At 32.0% G+C, this 22,997-nt stretch overlaps 1 protein-coding gene across 3 annotated transcripts; it reads left to right on the plus strand.

The window, feature by feature from the left end:
• Window positions 1-1,770: 1,770 nt before the first annotated feature.
• On the plus strand, window positions 1,771-22,678 carry LOC148620257 (sodium-coupled monocarboxylate transporter 1-like). 3 transcript variants are annotated; one of them, XM_088580994.1, is made up of 15 exons: window positions 1,771-2,232; window positions 5,209-5,274; window positions 6,307-6,358; window positions 7,891-7,958; window positions 8,799-8,953; window positions 9,323-9,463; window positions 11,754-11,883; window positions 13,169-13,257; window positions 13,832-13,944; window positions 14,342-14,412; window positions 18,681-18,767; window positions 19,607-19,800; window positions 20,132-20,226; window positions 20,898-21,016; window positions 21,634-22,678. In XM_088580994.1, the coding sequence occupies exons 1-15, from the start codon at window positions 1,861-1,863 to the stop codon at window positions 21,796-21,798; spliced, it is 1,917 nt and encodes a 638-aa protein (XP_088437120.1). In that variant the 5' UTR covers window positions 1,771-1,860; the 3' UTR covers window positions 21,799-22,678. The 3 variants fall into 3 exon arrangements, with proteins under 3 accessions (XP_088437120.1, XP_088437122.1, XP_088437123.1); XM_088580996.1 differs by lacking the exon at window positions 5,209-5,274; XM_088580997.1 differs by lacking the exons at window positions 5,209-5,274; window positions 6,307-6,358; window positions 7,891-7,958.
• Window positions 22,679-22,997: the final 319 nt, after the last annotated feature.

Raw genomic sequence — 22,997 nt, forward strand, 5'->3', positions numbered from 1 at the left:
TTTGTTAGACACGGTTTTACATTATATATATAACCCATTTCTTAAGCCAAAGAAAAAAATGAAATGATAAAACCATAGAGGAGGATGAATACATTTTTAAGTATATGAAGAAATCGACTCAACACCATTTGCTTTTTTTTGAACAATTCGTTTGAATTTCGCATGGTGTACACGTAAATAAATAAAATACACAAATTTTAGATGTTGTGACATTTTGATTAGACACAGACAAAATGCTGCGCTAAGATACATGTTCAACCAAGTACCATTATTTTTAGAATATACTATCTACAGCATGTGACATAATTGAAATACGGACAAAAAGGCTTTTAACAAAATGACTGATTGAAAATTTTACATATATTTTCATTGTGGTTATGTAATAAATTGTCAATATAGTTAATATAAGTCCCGATTAAAAAAAACTGTTCGCATAACTAAGAAAAAATGTCTAGCATTTTGTCTTCAAATCGATTTCTTTCCATTTTCCACATCAAAAGGGAGATATTTGTGATACTGTAATACACTTTGATCTTATCATTACGTCATGAAAAATATGACATCGTCTGCAGCACAAACTGATCTTCCCAAAAAAAGTTTTATCAAAATACGCCAAGAAACTACTTCGATATATTGGTGAAATGGGAAGCAAGCAATTCTTAATGTTACCCGTCCACATATGAAAATGGACGTTCTTGTGATCGAATAGTGCTTTCCTTCTGCATCTTTCAAAGATTAATGATTATAATCCTAAAACAACAATCATTTTCAAACATTTTAATATCTATATAGCCTTTAATAACTCCACATTCTTATAGCAATATTTAAGTTTTCGTAACCAGCCCCGATTCAGTCGAATGTGACACCAACAACGTACGCAACGTCATTAAAGTGAAATAACTGGCATTTATATTGGAAGACAATATCATCAGTGTATAAAATGCTTTATCCTTGAAAAAAGATATGAGGAAAAAACATCAATTCCTGCCCTGACAAAAAGATACAACATATACTTCAATTTTCTAGCTAGTGATGACCTGTGTTATGATCACTTGTCAGTCCAGGAGAAATGATGAAGCATATACCTCTATTATGGTGTAATTTTATTATTTGTTATTCAATTGTTTTGTCATGCTTTTTTAATGATATTTTCATTACTTTCATTCTTATAAATATACATCGTTAATTCTATGGCGTGTTGCGTTTACATTTTAAATGTTGATCTAATGTACATTCAAGCGTTCTTCTGTACAGATTCCTCCTGTTTTTGGCATAGTTTTAGAAATCAAAGTGTAGTTTTATCAAATATTGGTTTTCGTGCTGAAATATTTTACATAAACATATTCACTCTTAGATACGTTACTAATAGATTAAAAATGTATTTTTGCGTATAATATGTACTTTCTTTACTAACAAAATGTAATAAAGGATACAAATATCATGAATCAAATACTTTTATTGTAGGAAAAACATCTGAATATTAAAACTGCGGTTTGTCAATTTATCTTAGTCTATCAAAAATGACGTACAGTACATTTAACAAATAATACCCACTTAAAAACCAAGTATTTGCTCGGGTAATTCACGACAGCAACAATTTTGACTGAAGATTAAAACCACATTATATAAAAGTATTAGCATTTATAAAGTTTCGTTGCACTATCCGAAGCAAAGAGACTTTTAATTTATTATAACTTATTTTCATGTATTTTCCTACATGGTGATATCAAATTTCACGCTTCAATCAGTCTGAAATATAAATAACCAGTTCAAGGCTGAAATGAAGTGTTTTCGTATATAACGCTTTCAACATTCAAATCAAGCAGTGTTAGTGTTTATTTGATCCCGTTATTAAACATAATGTGGAACAGGACCTACTATTATAATTTTGAGATTGGTGTTTCTCAATTCTTTCAAACTTATGACTATGTTGTGTTCGGCATTAGTTTAGGATTATCCGCAGCAATTGGATTGTTTTATGCCATAAAGGATCGAAATAAAAGCGAGGATGAATTTTTATTGGCTGGTCGAAATTTGTCCGTGTTCCCAGTGGCACTTTCTCTAATGGCGAGTTTTATTTCTGCTATTACTCTACTAGGAACACCAGCAGAGATATACAGATATAATACAATGTACTGGCTAATTGTTTTTGGGTTTGTGATCGCTATAGTTCTATCGAATCTCATATTTATACCAGTATTTTACAACCTAGGAATAACTAGCGTATTTGAGGTAAGGGTATGATTGGCCTTGCACTTATGTTTTTGTTACACATAAACACACTTACCTGTTATTCAGTATTTCCAAAATACATACAACATTTCAAGTTTTTTTCTTACTCTTCTATAAATGTAAAACGTCTTAAATGATAATAACGATAATTTCATGCATAAGGTAAAACAAGAGAAACAACACACTGTGAAAGTACTATTATTCGTGGGGTACAAATTTGTGTAAAAATATTAAGTTAAAGTTACTTAGATTCTTACGCGTGATTTATGTTTAATGGATTGCATAGTAGTCAAACTTGTCTGACCAGGAATTACACCAGATTGTATTTATCATATTGATCAAGAGTTGCAATATATCAAATTTCAAAATACCTGAATCATTAAGGTTTTATTCCTTGTATTGCACATGATAGAACCTCTCACTTTAGGATTTGGCTTTCTACTTCGACATTTTTTTTAAATACTTCTTGTTTTCAATTATATTTTGGATTGGGAACTTTCTATATAATTAATTATGATGCTGCTGATGAGAAGTCATTGTTTGAAACAAATGTACAGCATATCGAAATTTGCTATATTATGATTGGTATTTTTGTATTTACACATACGTACCAATTATTGGTAAGGGTAATGCCCCTAAACCCAGGTCTACCTCCATAAATGAGATATAATATATTTTTGTACTACTAAACATTGTTTTAACTTCAATATACATTAGTCAATGTAAACCCTAAAAGTAATTTACAGATTTGCCATTAACAATATTAGTTATTACAATGTACTTTGAGTGTTGTTTTCGTAACGATCACAATTTTCATAGTTATCTGGCATTTGTTACTATGTCAATGGTTCTTGAAGGATACGAAATCGAGTTTTATTCTATCAGTTGTTGTGGTTAAATCCCAGCCTTGACCTTGTCACCTTTCTTTTGACCAAAGGCAAAATAACAGCATTAGATTCATCAACGATTTTGACAACGATGTCACTCTTCAATCTATACTATTATAACATTGTAATTGGTGACTGAAGGGAAGAGTATCTCGTGTATAGTCCTACTATCATTATCTGGCATAAAATCAGTGAAAGCATTATGTCCACTTTCGAATCCATCAAATGTCTAAATAATTGTGTAACCGAAATATACTTATATAAATCGTCGGTTGTAAGGAGGTTTGCTGGTGGCTTTCCGAACCCGGTATTTGAGCAACGTGCGTCATAAAATTAAGTATCAGTCTTTGTAAAAATCAAACAAGATATGATTCATGCATGTCAAAAACCCACTGAATTCAGTTTTATTTCTTCTCCAGAAACCATTATAGAAAACAAAACCAGTCTTAGTTTTTCATTTAGGGATTGCGCTTTTGAGATAAAATTTATATAGATTGTACATGAAATTAGCACTTTACAGAAGGAATCGTTCTTGGCTTCGTTTGATTTGGTTGGTTTTAGTGGGAGGTTAAAGTGTAGTTTTCCCAAAAGTGCAGATCTAAATACAGAAAGGACTGTTGTCGCAAATAGAAATAGTATATGTAGACAAAAAAAAGCATCGCCTGATCCATGGTTTGTTTACACCATGAATCACCTTATCATTAGCAGTGTCTGAATTTTATATGTACTGGTACTTAAATATTTTGTCAAAGGTCGTCTCCTTTTAATAGCCTTTAATTGAAATTTTCAAGTTGTCAAGCCATGTTTACAAAACCTCCTCGAGAGAAAAAATGTAATGAAATCAAATGTTGCTCAAAAATTGCGAACTAGACATAAAGCGCTCAGGTCACAATGTTAAAATTTAGTGTAGATGAACTGCAAAGATGGTGTTGTTTACAAAGTATGCAATTATCTTACAAAATAACATGCAATTTCCATATTGATCTCAGTAAGTTGATGGTCAAGGCTGAAATTGCCCCTTTTGGGTAAATTAAACAATATGAGCATTCGTGTCATCTTGAACAAAAAGCGAAAACATTTTTTATACTATCGAAAGCCCTGATCTTATGAATAAATAGCATGTTTTTGGATCGGTCGGCAAAACATATTCATTTTAGCTGGAAAGATATGTGAAAAGGATTTTCAGTAGGAGGCTTGAAGAGTTATAACAAGTCATCTAAAACTAAATGACGAAAATACGGTTGAAGCGGTTCTACCTTTCCTTTTTCGTCTAACCTGGAACAGCTCGGCGTTTATTTTTAGAAAAGTAGAGGATGCTTACCCTAAGGGTGCACCTGGTCCATGCTCCCAGATTTTAGTGGAGTCCGAGTTGCTCATTTACATTTGTTATTATGTATGTACTACTTTATGTTCTTTGTTGTGTTTGTTTGTGTTCCATGTCTGGTCTTTGACCCTGGATTACATTCTTTTAATTTCTGCTCGAACTTTGGTTCCCTTGATTACTCTTTTAAAAATATATTTTGTTTTATATCATTCTCTATCGATTCCATGTACACGTAAGAATAATATGAAATTTGATCTTAAAGTAAAGCCTTTGCTTCCAAGTTATACCTGATTCAGCATTGTCTATGTAAGCATAACCCTATTCATCCAATATTCTTTGTCCGACAGAAAACAGTGATGGAAATTGAGATAAAGAGATCAGTTGGAAATGAACATTAAAAGTTAACATGCAGAAATGACGTACTCGGGTATCTAATTCCGGGTCATCACTTACACGTGTATAGGTATGCAGTGTCCTTGTGCAGTAGAAGTCTCTACCTGTTTGAACATCATTATCGGTTTGATTAAACATTGTCGGCATTTCAAACAATTAAATACGAAGCAAATTAAAAGGTACTTGTTGTTTGGATATTTTTTTCTATCACTCTCGACCATGAATACATGTTCCGAAGATAAACAAAAGAAGCCATTTAGAATTTTTTTCATAATTAAATATTGTATTCGTTACAAGCATCTTGTAAACGCCAATGATTTACATTTTGATAGTTATTATGAGCATCACTAAACAAACATTTTTGTGTTGCAGTATGTCGATATGAGATTTGGAAGGATAGTACAATTTATTGCTTGTATCATTTATTTACTTATGACGGTAGGTTGTAATTTATCTTTTGAATTTTTACGCATTGAAAAAGTAAAACAAATTAAAAGGGTACAAACCTATTGCGGCAATTGGTTTAACTGTGTTTTGATATAAAACAAAACTCGAAATAAAAACATTTACATTACACAATGACTGACTTTCATCATACTGAAAAAGACAACTGTATTTCAATAGCAAAATTCAATATCGCATTCTTGAGATTCGATGCAACTGATTCGGACAAAGGAAGTCGCAATTTCGACTGAAATGCCAAACCCGGATTTTTTATTAAGTACATTAATTACTAGAGTTAAAGTACTATTTCAGGGTAATCAAGCCATACGAATTAACCAAACAACACAATGTTATTTCAAATGAAAAATAAAAATGAAATTTTAAACGAAAAAGTATAACACAAGAAATTTACTCTTTTATAATGATCCACTAATAGTACACGATTTATAAATTAATGTTTAAGTTGCATTATGTGATATCAGTCAGAAACCTGTGATTAATTTACTGTTTAAACTGGTAGATATTTTTATGTTCTTATTGAAAAACACATAACAAAATAATGCGTTATGGACAATTTCAGACTATTCAACCTCCGACAGGCAAATATTCGGCTGTTCAATAGTTTAACAATATTAAGTTCTTGTTTAAGTGAAATATAAAATTTGAATACAAAGATATCAGATTTCTAATATTACACAAGTGGACATAATTAAAAGCATTTCATCAGAATACTTGACAGAGTGTTCACTAAATCACAATAAACCATGATTATACTGAAAACGACAATCTTAAATATAAAATGTAAATTAAATGTGAAAAAAAGAGAAGACTAAACAAAACAAAACAACAGACAAACAACAAAAAACAAAAAACAAAAACAAAACGTGATGTTGGGACATTAAAAGTTGAAAGGTAACACTATTAAGCAGCATCAACTAGCTATATATGTACTGGCGTTTATAAAAGGTGCGAGCAGTTACGAAAACCATTTCATTTAGATTCATGTAATAATTGTTTTATTTGTAGATGATCTATATGGCCTTAGTTTTGTATGGACCTTCCCTGGCCTTAAATGCCGGTATGGAGGACATGATAGTTATATAATAAATGATCATTTTACTGTAATAGCTGTTGAAAGACAGCTCTTTATGCACAAAAATAATATTCAGGACACGTCGGCTTTAGAGTATGAAGCAGCAGCAATCAAACCTTTAACATAGTATGTAATAAATAGGACTTTTTTGAAGGACCAATGATTTAGAATGTCTTGAATTAATACATTGTTAGAATATGATTTAATGTATTTTAATTAAAATTTAAATAATCTAAACATATTTGTTAAAAGTTGATTAAATTTAACATTAAAACTTAATATTAAACTCCATCGTATGAAAGTTTGAATGGTTTAAGGAAACCCCCCTGAAAGTCAATATATACAGCAAAACGGTTGAACAAATTAGTATTTTTTTAGCGGCAGACTAGTCAATATCTATTATAGTCGGCGTCACATAAATAACATACTGTTAAAATTTGAATAAAAATATTTTCTACGACTTTATTGACACCTACCGTCGTTTAAAGTGTCTTAAATGACTTGCTCATTCGTTTAGCCAAACGGCTTCTCCCTAAACATTGAATCGTTAAATTCCGGTCAGATTTTAATTCTAGGTGGCAATATTTACATTGTAAAAAGTCGGCCATGTTTACATTAATCGGGTTGCTAGGAGATGTTGTTTACGTTTAAATGGTTTGTCCAAAAACCGAAGAACCCAGAATGCACTTCGGCGTTATTTCGGATATCTCGGATTTATTTTACGCGAACAACGTACAATACCGAGAAGTTGATCAAGCAGACGATTGTCACCGGAGTTCGACGGGAACTTACGCAATTCGTTTGTAAACAAATCGTCCCGTAAAAACCAACATGGCGGATATTAGTATGGGATTTTCCCGTAAGGATTTGTTACGCATGATTTAAGCTAATAAGCGACTTGTTTTTGAGAAGCTGTTTGGCTAAACGAATGAGCAAGTCATTTAAGACAATTTAAACGACGGTTGGTGTCAATAAATTCGTAGGAAATATTTTTATTCAAATTTTAACAGTATGTTATTTATGTGACGCCGAGTATAGTATTTAAATCGAGACGTGTATATATCAGAAAAAAATATGTTATCTGGTAACTTGGTCTGTGTATAGCTTATTCGATTTCAATTAAGAGTATATAAGCAAAGGACACTGCCGCACCCGATTAGTTGCCCTACAAAATAGGAAAGCTTAAAAAAGTTATATAAACAAATCACATGAATTAGTTTCTTTGCTTAATTAGGAGTCAATTATACAACTAAAAATTTGTCTGCTTTTTTCTTATTTGTTTGTTGGTTTTTTTTTTTTTTTTTTTTTTGGTTTTTTTTTTTTGTTTTTGTTAATTGTCTGATGCTTATCTTTGCTTTCCGTAGCTCAATGGCAATCTGTGTTTCCCTTGTTTGCTCTTTACAGGCGTATTGTTTTAATAACAAAAATGAAGTTATTTAATGATATCTAACCGTTCAGAACATGATTAACGTCTGACTAACATTATCTTTTTAAAGCCGTTTGACGTATTGTTTCAGTAACAGGAATTGATCTATGGGGCTCCCTGGTTGCTGTCACTTTGGTTTGTACCTTGTATACAACACTGGTAAGTTCATTGTCTTGAACGATAAAAGTACAGGGAACACAATTGTAGCGCACCGATGCAAAGTACACTTGTTCGATATTATTTCTATTGCTCAATGGCTCATTTTTTTACATTGTCCCTCTTTTCTTGTTTTTTTTTAAGTATATCAATATTATAAATTTTAGGAGGTGCATCAATATAGTATTAATGAATTGCCTGAATGGAAACAAAATTTATAGAAAACATTTTTTACCAGTATCCGGTATTATGATTTCTTATCGTTGTTTTCTGGTATATATATAGAGAGAGAGCATAAGGAGGGAGGTCGCCATCTTAGATCTGCCGGACACACCCAGGAGGATCTCCACAACATTGTTGTTATGAACATAGAACATAATAAAAACTGGTCAAAATGTAAAAGAGTATCTCGGGAAAGCTTTTGGATGAAGAAATTACACACAACTTCTCCAGATGGAATAAACGAGAAAAAATAATTCATTTTTAGGTCTTGGTCTAAGGCTAGTACAGCACTACATGATATACATCAATACGCCGTACTACTATATTTTGACTTTTTAATTGTTTTCCACAGTTAATTTTTACTTTTAATTTTGATAGAAGATCCCCATTGTTATTTTCATTCAGGCTCCTTACCATTTGCTTATGTGTGCCTTTGATAAAGGTACAATCACCCACAGCGTACGTTATTCAACTTCTGAATCTGTTTTGATCTTGAACTTTGTGAGTTTAATGCTCATAAAGTTTTATGCTGAAGAAGGATATCAGTTATCCGAAATATTCAATGTAAATTTTACCATCTTCTGGTGATGTTAAACATATTTAGACGTTTATATTTTTAAGGGTGGAATGAAAGCAGTTGTATGGACAGACACACTACAAGTCTTGATTATGTTTACTGGAATGATTGTACTATTGGTTTCCTGCTGCTTAAAAATCGGGGGTTTTGCGGAGGCCTGGAGGATTGCAGAGCAGAATGATCGAATCAAATTTTTTATGTATGTTAAAGAGAAAAGAAATAAAGTGTTTGTTCTATTTACAGCATTTATCTTGTATCAATTTCTTTCTTAACTGTATTTAGCACAATTTCAAAATTAATAATAATATCCTCTTTTTTAATAAAGAGTAATCAAGGGAACCAAGATTCTAGCGGAAAGAATGTACGTAATCCAGGGACAAAGACCAGACATGGAAAACAGACACACACAGCAAAGAACATAAATAATCAAAATAATGCATACAAAGTAACAAAAGTAAACTATTTAAATTTCAAAAAAGTAATTATATTTACTTAATATTCCTTCCCTTTTTTAACAATGTCTTTAAATATCTTTTTATAAGTTTGACAATTAATGTTTGTTTTGTAGTATGGACCCGGATCCATCAGTTCGTCATTCATTTTGGAATGTTATCATTGGAGGTGGGTTTGTATGGACTGGTGTATACGGTGTCAATCAAGCGCAAGTTCAAAGAGCTGTTTGTTTTTCGTCTTTAGCTAAAGCTAAATTGTGAGTATTTTGGGTGCATCTTTAAAATAAAGAGTGACATGCCAATGTGCATCCCTAGACAGAATTTTTTCAATAAGTATGTTCATTGCATTATCTTAGGACGGAAAGGCATACCAGGGACAAATATTATACTTCAATACATGCATTTATTTTCTATTGTAAATTATGTGTAACATTTTAGCTTGTAACTACTCAAGCCCTTGATTATTCTGTTTACTCGGTCAATAGTTTTTACTATTGACAGGGGAAACAGTGTCGTAATAATATTTTGCGAGTTCTTCCCTCCAGTTCTCATTAGCTAGTCAAGGTTCAGATGATTTTGGTGTTTATCCTTTAACAACGTTAAGATCCGATACAGCATGATCAGATTAGAGTCGCGCATATTGGCATATTGCTCATGTATGATGGAGACGTTATTTTGGTTCAGCATTGGTCAACTGCTTATTCGAGAAATAATAAATTTATCATCATGCATTTTTATCAAATGTCTCATATATCCATTCTTTAAAAAACATTACAAAAATCATTTAGGGTTTCAAATAGGATAAGGGTGTCAAGCTAAAACGAATTTTGAAGATAAATTAAATTAAAGGACTTATTCAGTTCGGAAAAGTCATATGTGTTTTAGATGATTCCTGTACTACCTTCATATAATTTGTGGCGTCATCTGAGAACAGTGTTTCCTTTTATGAATTAATGTGTGACAATTAGCAAATTAGTTGGAAAACATATTAGCCCTTGAAATACGGCAAAATGTATATTTAACCTGACAAGATTTTAAAGTATTAAACACTGTCTCAGTTAGATGTTATTTTCATACCGCCACTTTAGTACAACTAATCTACCATTTTTCGTTTTAAAACTTTCTTCCTTCGGTTGAGAACTGTTTTAAAAATGACACATATTTAATATTTGTCCTCCACTTTGTAGCTTTACTTCTTTCTAAGTGGTCTTTTAAATTGAGACCGAATATTGAAATCCTGACGAATATTTATTCTACACTTTAGTTTGCTGCCAAATGAATCGATAGCTTCAGATCAAATAGTTATTTACCATCACATTGCTCTCTTGATAGCCCGTTAAAATTCATTTGAGTATTAGATAGACTTCATATTTTTTCTGAACTCGTAGGATTCGATTGATTGTTATGACTGAAATACCCTATATACAACGCTGCCACATACACTTGTTAAAGACAAGTTGTCATATTTAATTAAATGGTTCTTTGATAAATCTGGCTCTCAACCCATTTTTTTTAATGTCTACCATTTATTTATCAGAAAGTTCAGAAGGGATCAATACATTTATTGAACATTATAAGATATGATCAAATATTTGATTTTTTTATTGACAATATATATGTTTGATTTGTTAATGATCTATGCAGACAGGTCGTTGGCATTACTTGTGCTCCTCTCACAGCCTATCTATTGTTATAATAATAATAGAGTAATGTTACAAATCACTCTTTAAAGATCCTTTAAAAAATTAGAATACGGTCTATTTTTTTAAACCTTTTTTTCATAAATAGAGATTTTTCACCCCTAATGGCATCCCTACGTCAATGAAAATTATCGTTTAGTATTGCACTGCATCAAATTTTACCTATGTAGTACAGTTCACTGGGATTGTAGAGACGGATCTTTTTTAATACTTGTTTTGATGGTAATTTTTTTAATATGTTCTGATCAAGCTTCCTGCAACTGCATTGTTCCTTAAATGAATATGTGATATTATCTATATGGTGTATGTTGAGGTATTATTCCATTGAGAGAATAGGATGAGGAGTTGATTGTTTTGTTGTTTGTTTGTTTGTTGTTTTAGTATATTTTTAACCTTACATTAGATATGGTCTAATAAGTCTATTTTAACTCCACTTGTCAACAGTATGGAGATGTTAGTCATTAATTTGTTATTTGTGTTGCTATATTGCTTTTTAATTTGATTCTAAAGAATTGTCATCGTTCTGTTACCGTGAATAGTTTATTTTTGTTGTCTTTACTTGAAGGTGCATTACTCTTGTTGAAGACCTTTTGGTAATCTCTGAAAGTATTTGATATGTTGGATTTAGGCTATGCACTGTGCATTTGTTGTGTTTCGCCATATCGATTCTGTTTTCTACCCTAAAAATTAAATAGTTCCAGAGTATAGATATAGGAATACTGTACTTAGAGTCAATTTAAGGAACAATAAAATTATTGAAACACAGTAGCAGCATTAAAAAAATATTATACTACAACAAACGGTAGTTTTTTTGAACAAAATTAAACATGTTTTGATATTTATTCAGGTCTCTGTGGATAAGTTTAATATGCATTAGTTCAATCTTGACACTGGTTTGTCTGGTTGGCATAGTTATGTTCGCCTACTACAGCACATGTGATCCGGTATCTGCAGGTATTATTAGCAGCTCAGATCAAGTAAGTGTCTATCAATCTGAACAATTAAAAGTTTTTCCGAGTTAAACAAAATCATTGATGTAATATTAAACTTGCTTATCTCGGAAACTGCAATTACCCTATAGGAATTTTTATGTGTACAAAATACAAACTTTTTAACTGTAGTAGAAACAATGCTTTCCATGTTGTAATTAAGATGTTGATTCACGGTTCTGTAACTAAATGTACACCAACTTAAAAACATTATATAAGTTATAGCCCATACTGCGAAAGATTGTAGTAAAGCTTCATAGTCGTTGTTTTTATTTATTTATTTATTTATTTATTGTTGTTGTTCATTTTATACCCGTTTTTAACCATTAAAAGTTTATTGAGTGCATTTTTTCAAATTATGACATAGACCTATAACAGGTTTAACAAGACCAAGTACTAAGTAGCAATCTGTGTAAGAATCATGCAAATTCTGCACTATACAATACTCCTTAAAAAGGCTACGATTTTTTTAAAAGTTGCTTTATGGGTCTATATGCTGAAATGTATAGTTATGTTGTGTCTGTACTGAGAGGATACTTCACGTCGAAAATCCAAAATTTTAAATTGTATTTTAGTGTCATTTACAGTTTTACCTCCTTTAAATTTGATTGATTGATTTTTTTGTTGGGGTTTAACGCCCGAGGAGCAATATTTCAGCTATATTCAGGTGATGAACATGAAAGTGGTGATAAAATGAACATGACATGGTGATGATGAAATGAAAAATGGATGGGACACAAAGAAAATAGGGTCGACCAATTTTGATTTCCACAAGATAAGAGGGAGGGATGGGTAGGGTCGGGCAATTTAGTCTCCTTTGGCAAAGCGCAAAGGTTCCTACTCCTATCGATACCACAGCAGGGTTCTTTAACGTGCGAGGAACGTGACATCTTTCCCAACGCGGTGCACCACTATGGCTTGCGGTCAGGTTTTCCGTATTATAGCCTGACAACCCCAGCATGTAACACGCCAGGGATACCCCATTCCACCGCCTGGGGCACACATCCCAGTTGCTCTGTGAGCAGAGCGCCTAGACCCGGCAAGGTTTCTGAGCACTATTTAGTCGCGTTTTACGACAACCTAAGCGCTGCTGCAGGTCTATTCTTTTGACACCCGGACTTTAAATTTGAATATTAAAGCATTGCATTTAATTTATATATCTTAAGACCAAGTCTTTTTTTTTCATTTATTGTATAAAAGCATAAGAGTGATTTGTTGGATGTGTTAAAAATTCCTTAACTTTTTTCGTTTTCTTACGCATGTGATTCTATAGTTGATACCGTTAATGACAATGGATTTGGTTGGACATTTACCCGGTCTTCCAGGATTGGTTATATCGTGTGTATTTAGTGGCAGTCTCAGGTAAAATACAGATAGGTTATCATTGGAAATTTGCACACGGTTTTTCAAGCAATTTTAATATTGCTAATTACAAACAAACTAAACAGACGACGACGAAGTATACAAAAAATTAGACAGAACTATTAAAAGTATCTGTTTCTTATACAGATTGGACTTAACAATGAAACAACGTTCTTATAGATTTAAAACAAATATAATCGTATGAATGCAGTAGCTAACATTTGAAAATATATAACAATGATATCGAAACATCAAAATATCTACTCTTTGTTCTGTACTAATTTAATTCATGTATTTAAACGATATTAATTTCCGTATCTTCACCAAAGGTAGAAATAAATATCCGGCATTATAATTGAAAGGACTACTAACTGTCGTTATTTTTATGAAACAGAAAAACGCATTTATTTGACCATTTAGTCTGTAGGAACTTATTGTGATCAGATTATGTATTTTGTAATCCCAATTTAATATTTTTTATGATGCTTATACTAAAATAAATATCGCAGTATTGTAAGTTTCTATTTTTACATTGCCAATACGTATTGTTATTTCTTTTATTTTATCTTGCTAGCACCGTGTCTTCATGTCTAAATGGCCTGTCTGCTATAGTTCTAAAAGACTTTATCCTTACCTGTGCACCAAATATGCCATCAACGACCAAAACTATCATCTCTAAGATAATAGGTTTGTTTACTAATATATTACATACACGATTTCAGGAATACCCTAACTGTTTAACGACTATAGATATCCACAGTAAATATTTTTTATTTGTATAGATCAATTTGTATTTTGTAAGACTTTGTTATCAAATATCATCCAATATATTTATTTCCATTGCTGTTTGTGATTTTCCTTTCACGAAAAAGCAACAACACAGCTGATAACATACTAACATTCATTAAAAAATACAGAAACCATTTTATGAATTAATATATCTTTAACAATGGTTATATGATATGTACGGAGGTGGAAGACACTTTTTTTTAAGTCCACACTCTCAATATGTTTTCTTATGTACAATTTGCTGATAATTACAACTGACATTTGATCAATGAAGTATTTTTTTATTTAATTGTAGTCCTTTTAAGTGGTGGTATTTGTTTGGCAGCAGCTTATGTATTATCAAAGGTTACTTCTTCAATTTTAACAGTAGGTAGTCTTTTATTGTTGAATTAATTTCGACGTATGAGTTAGACGAGTTGTAATAGCTCGCAAAATAAGATACATTTCAAAACAAAATATTTATTTGTACCAAACCAAAAATTACATACAATCAGAATCCTAAAATAATTGCGTCGACAACATTGGAAATTAATTTGTACGAGTAAATTGTGATGCATATTATAGTGGTAAGAGTTGAATCATTTGAATCATTTTCCACAACATGACTGAACTTGTCATTTAATTCACTAGGTCACCTTAGTTGTTCTGATTATCATGATTAATCAGTATTTTGTGGCATTTCCCTTTGATCTAAAATGATCGGTAATACTTGTCACAGCATACTGGCCCTAATACAAAAAACAAACGGGTCAGTTTAGTACCAGGCATGTTCAAAAATGCGGAGTAATCCGCTCTTCAAAACAACCATTGGAAATTCGATATGGCACATTGATGTTGAATTACTATAGCGATCTGTAACATAACACTATTGAATCAATCCGACAAATTGGGCTCTTTAAATATTCTTTTTTTTTTAAAGGTAACAATTATGTATTTAAAAAAAAGAAAAAAGAAAATGAAATGTTACCTATCAATTGCAGATTAGGGAATTGTTTTAGTACGAGTTTCTCGCGGGAGATACCTCGTGATAAAGTCAGTATCGAAAACCAATTGTCTAATATTCTATTTATCGGTATGAACATGAACTGCCTACTGTGAAAAGGTACAAAATACTGTCGACGTTAAACGAAGTCATCCGCTGTCAATGACCACGTTACACTTTACGGTTTCAGACGTTTTCCAGGGCCTTTTCGATGTTACGCGTACACAATGTGACGCAAAAATGGTGTACATATTGAACAATCATGTTGTCTAAATTGTTATTATATTAATAGACAATTCATGCAATTAGTTTCTTTGTTTTTACGTGTACATGTTTTACTTTCACATGGAGGGGACAGATCGCAACAAGGAGATAGCTAATCAATTAAACAGTTTGTTATTGACTTGATCATAAATAGAATTAATGTTCGGTAGTTTTGTTGCTACCCTTATTCATTTAAGCTCTACCTTAAGTCCAGAAATACAAGTTACATTTTAAAGACGCGAAAACGAGGCTGAAAATAAATGTATTCCAGATTTGTTTCCTTTCAATATGTAAAATGAATTTGCATTATTGCGTTTTGTGATATATATTTATCATTTGTTTTTGTTTTTAAAAACCAATAAATGTGTAGCGATTTAGAATGTAGCCACGTTAACGGTTAACTTTCCAAATACGTCAGAAAACTATGACAACAAAGAAAAAGATTCATAATGTGTCTTTTAAAAAAATACAACTTAGATTCCAGAAAGGTCGTAAGTGTGAAATTGATAGCTATTTATGACGTCACAATTCTATTTTGGGTTGTGACGTCATTATTTATCATCAACTTCACACTTACGACTTTTTGTGAAATTGACGTCAAATTGGCTGGTTAATAGTTCAATACCGCAATGAATTTTTATGAATTCCTTGCATTGCATATGGTAGAACCTCTCGGCGATGGATTTGGCTTCCTCTTTCGATAAATTTGCTTATAGATACTTCTTGTATACAAATAATATTTTGATTATGATCTTTCTACATATTTGATTTTAATGCTGCTGATGATAGGTTACTCCTTGAAACACGTGTACAGCATATCGAAATTTACAATATATAAAAGTGGTATTTTTTGTATTTATAAAAGTTGTACATTACCTTCTTTATGTACAATACGTCAGATCGTAATTATGTAATATTATCGTTAATTTCCACATGCAATGAACTTGTATAATCATCTTCGATCCTCAGAAAACAATCTTTTTTGGTAAACCACTGGTTTTGGGGTAATGTTGTATATCTCATTATCATGAAAATATTGTCTCAACATGACAGGCCCTGTCAAAATTAGAAATTATCTCATCAGTGTGGACATGACATGAAACTCAACTGCAAAACCCACAAGACTACAGTTTAGTACCTTTGTTTGGGCCGTTATTTCACGTATTTTAGGACTGAATCATTTAATCACTCAACCTTATTCTGTTCCGTTAACGTTCAATACCCTGGGCCATACTTTTCACGTGCTAGCTCACATAACAACAGTTTACAAACACGCATGTGATCCTTCTAGAACAGTTTTTTTTACTCTTGTTCAATCCTTCATGTATCATTTGAATACTTTCGGTTTGGAGAAAAAAAACATGCTTCCTGTTCACAATTATACATGTAATATGTTTTCTTTTTATTGATATATACTAATCAATGATTCAGAATGTCAATGATAGACTTTGTCAAAATTCTTTATTGATCAGTTGCAATTATTATAGCTGATTTGATCCGAAAGAAAGAATATCGTTTGGCTAGACCCTTTCATCTCAGTTTCCGCTATATAGATGACGTATTATCTTTAAACGAACCTAATTTCGGGGATTTGATACATCGCATTTACCCAAAAGAACTTGAGATAAAGGATACTACAGATAGCAATGTCAGGTCAGCCTCATATCTTGACCTACACTTAGAAATCGATGGTAAAGGAAAACTATTGACCACACTTTACTTTTTATTCAGAATTGTCTACTTTCCTTTCATTTGTGGCAACACTCTTCAGCACCTGCGTTTGAAGTGTCCATATCACAACTCATACAATATGCCAGAGCTTGCCGTAACTACGCAGACTTTTCGTATCGCGCTAGAACTCTAACAGATAGCCTTCTGGAACAAGGTTATGTTGCTACAAGATCGAAGTCATCACTACAGACGTTTCATGGTCGTCATCATGAACTCGTGGATCGTTCTGGTGTATACATCTGCACCATGAAAACTGATTTATTCAACGGGTCATAGTTTTCCTTTCCTCGTTTGTCTACCCCGGACTTGACTCGGCGGGTGTGTCTAGAAAAGCAGAGGACGCTTACCCTACCGGTGCACCTGGTCCATACTCCCAGTTTTTAGTGGAGTTCGAGTTGTGCATTTGTTTTTGTTACTTTGTATGTATGATTTTAGTTACTTTGTTGTGTATGTCTGTTTTCCATGTTTTTCCATGTCTGGTCTTTTTCCGTGGATTGCATTCTTTTGATTACCCCTATAAACCTGGTTCACTTGATTACTATTTGAGCAGATTTGAATGAAGTATGGGTATAAGCCTGCAGTGACAGATATAAGTTTGCAAACGCTAGACGTGTGATATTTTCTCAACTTAGTTATTAGTTCTGTCATTAGAAAAGGCGTGACATGCATCATTGATTTGATCCTCAATCCTACATAATAACACCTAGATGAACTGTCCCATACTACCATACATCGTGTACTAAGTTACAGCCCTAGATTAATCCTACGAGGAGGAATGACCCGGCCAGCGAAAGCTATATTTTTATATAGCCTAGCTGGCCGAGTGGTCAAGGGCGCTGGACTTTGTGCAGGCGGTGTTGCCATAGATGTCACAACGGTACGAGTTCGAGAGGAACGAGCAAACATTTGCATCGCTAATTTGATAGTTCTAACATCGTTGGGAATTTTTCAGACCTTTATATATATATATATATATATATATATGCCCATGCATAGTCTCAAAAAATCACATTGTGTAATTTTGTACTCTAGAATCCCACATTTTTCCGTCCTTTTTGGTGCTTGGTTATTGACTCTTGTTTAAATTAAATGAAGTTATTTAAATACTTCCGATTGAAATTCGTTTTTTTCGACCGTCTCCTGTTTATTGTGTAATCAAAAGAAGAAATAGACCTATTTTTATACTTTAGTTCATTGTTCTCGATACGGCTATTAATTGTGTAATTTGTGTGATATTCTTTCTGTAAAACTTTCTGTAAAACCTGTAGACTTCTTCATACGAGGATATCCCTGATATTTCTGATACAGCATGTAAATACATCAAAGTAAGGACCGCACAGACCAGATTTCATCGATTCTCACTTACTATGTTATGACGTTTTACGAAACACTCAGGATGATACAGATTTTAATGCATCATCGGAAATCAAGACGTGCTTCCGTTGACTACTGCGTCATCACGAGTAGGAAAACAAAATGTGTGGTGGTACCTTTTTACACGAGATGGATCATTTATACCCCTGAGCATATTTACACCTTAAAATAAATCCAACACAAAAGCAATACATTTTAACTGCTAGTTTTTTGTCTAAAATTAAGAATGTCAAGTATTTTTTACTATTTTAAAATGCAAAAATTTTCATATGTTTATTTGTAGGCATGTATAACGCTGTATGGCTTACTTGGAGGACCAATACTAGGACTTTTTACATTGGGAATGCTGTTTCCTTGGGCTAATAAATGGGTTCGTGATAGACAGCAATATGACAGATAAATAAATCAATTTAAAAGAGAAATAAAGATAAAATTATGAACATTAATTCTAAAATACAATACCTTTCGATATTTTTTGGTAATGTGTTTTCGAGCCATAAACTTTTGGATAATAATGAACAGTACAATAACTTAAGAATTCGCGGCAGGAAATGTGTAGAAGAAAATTATCGCCAGTTAAACATACACCTTATTAGATTGACTTGTTGAAAATATCTTCGTCAGAAACAATAAAGAGGACACGATTTCAATAATAAAAATAAAACAAAAGTTTTTTTTCTGGATAAAGTTTATATCAAGTTTAGAAATTTAACATTTACTTGAGGCTATTTTCAAAGGACGACTAAGTTTCCCTTAGCATCTATTGTTTTGCCTTCCATTTTTAATTTGAATAAAATGTAAATGACAACATGCAAAACAAATCTTTCGAAGGAAAATATTGTAATTTCAAATTATCGAACTGATAAAGATCAATAGTTTTTTTTCCTTAAAAATGTCTACTTTTTGAAGTGATATATAAAATATACACCTTTTTTAAAAACAACAGTGCAGTGAGAGCAATAATATTTCATTAACCAAAAAGAATAGTGATAGGTATCCTGTAAAACTGCAGATGAGCAGTTTTACATGTGTACTTTTAATCGTAGATGAATTTGAAATCGCAGGTAAAAAATTATGATAAAAGAAACGACTTTTTCATAATAGGAGTACTGAACTATTCCGTCATTAAAAATCAATAAGGATCAAATCATTAAATTAAAATTGTCTACATAATACTCAAAATATGTATTTGTTTAATCATATACACAGGGTGGGTTGCTTGGTCTTCTGACATCGGTTGGATTTAACTGTTGGCTTGGTTTAGGTTCAATGATCAACAAAATTGTGGTGACATCACCATCAGCATTGACGACAGAAAGTTGTCATTTAAACTCTTCTATGACAACAACCACAGTCGCAGCTTTTATGACGACAGAGGCTCAACAAATTGCGGAAACATCTGAGTAAGTTGGAAGAAATAAAAAGTATGCGCTATTGGAAGATTTGGGTTCCTGCCTTACCATTACTTAAACGCTGCTGTTTTATGATATATGTTAATTGTCAAATTTCTTACAAGACAAACACTATATCTTAAAAATGCATAATTACTCTAAAGCTTTGTATAACTTGAATCTCAGTGAAGTACAGATATTAACCAAAAGTGTTCATGGAGTCCCATTGCTACCGACACCTAAGACAGTTTGAAAATTAGTAAGATGAATTCAACGAGGAATTGGTTTTAACAATAATTAAACAAGTTTGTTGTTTGTTTCATCAATTGTATTATGTTTTCAGACCATTTGTTTTGTACAAAATGTCGTACATATGGTACACTGGATTAGGTACATTAGTGTGTGTTGTAGTTGGATTAATAGTCAGTTTTGTCACAGGTATAGTATCAGTAAGACCGTACATTTAACTAATAGTTTTCTGAAAAAAAAATCATCATTGCAAAATGACGGCTGAAGCTTGCAAAGTGAGTAGATCGTCTTTATTTTACGTGTTCACGTTTCAAAACTGTCCTCGGACTTTTATGTATTTAAATTGTTATTCTTATTCGATGATTCGCTATTTTTTTTTTAAATTATTATTATATTTTTTTTTTGAAAAACAATCATTTGTTTTTCAATATAAAAATTAAAACCCTATGTTATCCATATTCAGTTTACATTTATTAGCCACAATTTATCCATGAATTTATGATCATACCAATTGTATGTAGGTTTAAAGTTCTAAAGAGTATATATGAGAAAAAAGGCAGGACTTTCAGAGCCTTAGGTTACTTATAGGTTAGCTAAACGTATGTAAACGATAAGATAATGAACAGACAATCTAATCCGTCCGACCATAATCAGAGGCACAAATCAAAGAATAAAATAAAGTTCGTGTAGTTCTCTTATTCAATTACTGCAAACGATATTACACATATACATAGAAGAAAAAATAAGATAGAATCAATTGTAAGAAAAAAGGGGAAACTATTAAGAAGACGTCCCACCTATAGAACACATTTTGCTAACATGTTTAACAATCCTGTTTCACAAATGAATGATAATTATAGGGGCTACCAAACCTGATACGATACACCCGGGACTTATTTGTCCAATCTTTGATGAACTTTTTCCATGTTTACCTGAGGAAACAAGGAAGCGACTTCATTTCGGAGTTCGTCATCATGATGTAAGTGCGACGAACTTTTTAAAACATACGAATATCGTTTTCGTAATGTAGAGCAATTATCAATACGACGATACGAGAGACTATTCTTATAATTATAACAGAGGAAGAGAATTTGTTTAAATCACATTGAACCAAATGACCACCAACTTCGACTCCAAAAGAAACAATGAAAAAAAAAACAAATCCAATCATGATTTCGTTTGGGATAGAAAAAGCTTTAAATAAGCAAACACACGAAGTTGAAAACGGAACTCAACATGAAGGCGTTCGTTTGATTTTAAAAGGTTGTAAATTATACATGTATTACAATTCATTTAAACAAACTGACCATGAACTCGGTTCACGTTTTCTTTTCATTTCACACGGATTTCATTTAAAATTTGAAAGGCAGTGTCCAAAAGATCACTCGAATGTTTAGCGGTAGTTAAGTAGGACACAATGGAAAATAGTACGGCAGTCTTCTACCCAGAGAAATATTTAAATTACACATTAGCCTACTATATTTGTGTTGAAATTTGAACTAACTATTCCAATTAGTTATGAACTTCATTAGCTTTTATTCTTGTGTGCAGAATAGTATTGAAATATCGTTTCTTGTGATTTTTTTTATTTTCAAGTTTGTTAAATTCTCCGTCAAAGACCCAAATACTGCAAAAAGAGGTGGATATGACAGAACTATTTTTATAACAGATGACGATTTGGAGAAGAAAGTAAAGGCAAAAGACAATGATCTCGTTATTTCAAGACATTTCGAAAAGTCAGACAGTAATACAAAACTATAGACCCCGCTTGATTTTGATTGGGATACGTTACTTCATTAATACTTTCCGTCGTTTCAAAGCTAATTAATTTACATAATGATAGGTTTCGATACTTAACCTTCTATTAAACCTGTGAGGTGTTATTTTCCCTACTGGTTCATCTTTTTTTTTAATTTCTGTTTCTTTTCAAGCAACTATGAGGAGCTTCAAAATTTAAGATACACAGGTGCTTATTCAAAGTGAGTTCCCTATCGCGAAGCGATGATGGAAAATAGTACAATCTGGGTATATCCGTCATATTTATGTTGTAGTCAAATACCTTGTCTGATTTTACATTTGTTTTTATCTAAATTGAAAAGATTTTATTTTGTTTTGATATCCCCCAGTTTAGTTTCGACAAATATACTTTAATGCATGGTCAATAGTTTCCACAATTATTTAATTGAAACCAAAACAAATTACACCGGTAAAATAAGAAAGTCATGCTTGTCTTTATACAATGAAAAAAGTATAAAAAAATCATTTATATTGTCCTAATTTTACGTAAAAACCTTATTATCCTGAACGGTTTTACAGTAAGTAACTCACAAGTTTGACAATGACAAACTTGATATAGATTGCAAAACACTTCAACAGAATTTTCACCTCAACGGGACAAAGTTTACCATCATATCATGGAATCATTGAACAAGTTGATAACGATACCGGTGAGATGTGTAGCGCCACAATGGTGTTGGTTAGGGAGCAAATGAGATGTATTTAGGGCTATCACATTTTCACCATATTAATATTTCGTTTACCCTTTATGTATTAGAAAATTAGAGTATATCACATTTTAGTTAGTAATGGAAATGTGTGTTGTGTTTATACTTTCATTTACATAAACATACAAGCATTGAGATATTGTGTTTTACTTGTGTTATTTTTCTATCAATAAAAGTGGAAAAAGTTGCTCAAAATCTCTTCGATAATTCCACTTAGTTAAGAACATATCACGAAAATTACAATAGGCAAAGATACAAATTTACCATGTTTTGTTACGGATTTCTTTCGTTTAAAATTTGTAACTTCGTTAAACTAGCTCACTGTGTTTGACAGATTAGTAGTCAAAGTATCAACTGGCTTTGATATGTAGTCACACATACAAATGTAATGGACATGTATTGGACCAACGAACATGGAACGCAAAAATGGACACAATAATCGCCATGCCCGTCCTA

This window comes from Perna viridis, chromosome 4 (genome assembly GCF_037379345.1).
Source record: "Perna viridis isolate PV_CMFRI_1.1 ecotype Kerala chromosome 4, ASM3737934v1, whole genome shotgun sequence".
In the NCBI taxonomy this organism is placed as follows: Eukaryota; Metazoa; Mollusca; class Bivalvia; order Mytilida; family Mytilidae; genus Perna; species Perna viridis.

Bases quoted from the DNA above. Each gene is read 5' to 3' on its own strand.
- LOC148620257 (XM_088580994.1), top strand. From the start codon at position 1,861: ATGTGGAACAGGACCTACTATTATAATTTTGAGATTGGTGTTTCTCAA. The intron at 9,464-11,753 runs GTGAGTATTTTG...ATATTTATTCAG, and splicing joins TCTTTAGCTAAAGCTAAATT to GTCTCTGTGGATAAGTTTAA. The intron at 18,768-19,606 runs GTTCGTGATAGA...TCATATACACAG, and splicing joins TTCCTTGGGCTAATAAATGG to GGTGGGTTGCTTGGTCTTCT.